We start from the raw sequence: 1442 nt of genomic DNA on the forward strand, positions 1-1442 counted from the left end.
TTTGGGATGAAAGTTTTTCATTTATAGTGACTGATAGTGAGCTTCTTTCTGTGGATATTGTATTTAGAGTGATGGATAGAGATATGTTNTCAGATGATTTTATGGGTCAATCGGTTGTATATTTAACTAGGAAAGATTTTTCTCTGAATTGTTTCAAGAATTTCACTTTACCGTTGGTGGGTGTTGATCATGGATTGTTACACGTGTCAATAGGTGTTTTTAGAGATTAACAGATTATAGTTTTAGAAAATCATCCTTAATGTTAACTAATTTTACAAATACAACAATCTAACAATTTTAAGCAATATTTTATTAATACATTGGATGTAGATCAATTTGGCCTTCATCTGCAGAATCTGCCAAATTAAAGTATTTGGAAGCTGTACCAGGAGTACTCTTCATCATGGTCGTTCTCCTATTTTCACCAGCACTTGCTATGGAACTACTTGGGCTTGAACCTAGTTCTTCTTCGACAATGGTTTGGAAATCTTTTTGGTCAACCTGTATTCTTAATTGCTTCTTTTTAGGTATATCTTTTTTGTTAGGGATAACCTTATTCTTAGGTGTATTTTTTACAGAGGATTGATTTTGCCTAGTTGGTGGAGCAGATGATGGCCTAGTACCTCTTTTCTCATTCTTTGGAAGAACGCTCTTATAGTAACCAACAACTCCAGCTGCCTTTTTCTTATTGAAATTATCTATTGGATGAGGATAAGAGTAGCCCTTTCCTTCCTTATTTACAACCATTGAATTTCTCTTTGTTTCCTCAGCAAATTCATCCAGCTCCTTATCAGGTAGAAACTCGTACATATAATCAGGTATTCTTTCACTTGCAATTTTATAGTACTCTCTTGTCTTGGCTGTCAAATCTTTGATGGATTCTAGTTGATCCGCGAGAAGGGTAAACGTTGTTCTCTTATCTCTTACAACTTGGTCATCATCAGGTATTTGAGAAAGTTGGGTGTGAATTTTGGAATAGGATAATTCAGCCATCTTTAACAATGAGTCGAGTTCTCCTGGTGTTGAAAGGGCAGCTACTTCATGTGGTTGTACATCTACTAGGGCTAGTTTTTTCTCTATTGGCAGAGGCTTTACTCTGAAGTAATTGAAATCTTGCAGAATTTCATTAAGGTAGTGATATGTCTTCGGTTTTAGAGGGGAGGACACTGATTTTCTCAGCTTGACTGATGCAGTCACCGTAGACTTTTGTCGTTTCTTCTCCTTCTTTCTTATGAGACGTTTCATTTTCATTTCAATTGCAAAGGCATCCTTCTTTTTGGCAAAAATTTCCTCAATATTATTCTTTAGATCCTTCTTTTTAAATTCCTCCTCTGCTATGGTTTTTTTCACTTCTATTGAAGGTATTTTCCTTCCCCTTTGTTTACTAGCGTCCATGGCCAGATCTGCGAGTATACTCTGACTACCAATGGAAGTAGCAACTT

At 35.9% G+C, this 1442-nt stretch overlaps 1 protein-coding gene across 1 annotated transcript; it reads right to left on the reverse strand.

The window, feature by feature from the left end:
- Positions 1-312: 312 nt before the first annotated feature.
- NAEGRDRAFT_61947 (uncharacterized protein) lies at positions 313-1395 on the reverse strand (the record flags this gene model as incomplete). Its single annotated transcript, XM_002682855.1, has 1 exon — positions 313-1395. The coding sequence occupies one exon, from the start codon at positions 1393-1395 to the stop codon at positions 313-315; it is 1083 nt and encodes a 360-aa protein (XP_002682901.1).
- Between the last annotated feature and the right edge of the window lie 47 nt (positions 1396-1442).

This window comes from Naegleria gruberi, assembly GCF_000004985.1.
Source record: "Naegleria gruberi genomic scaffold NAEGRscaffold_2, whole genome shotgun sequence".
NCBI classification, from domain to species: domain Eukaryota; phylum Heterolobosea; class Eutetramitea; order Acrasida; family Naegleriidae; genus Naegleria; species Naegleria gruberi.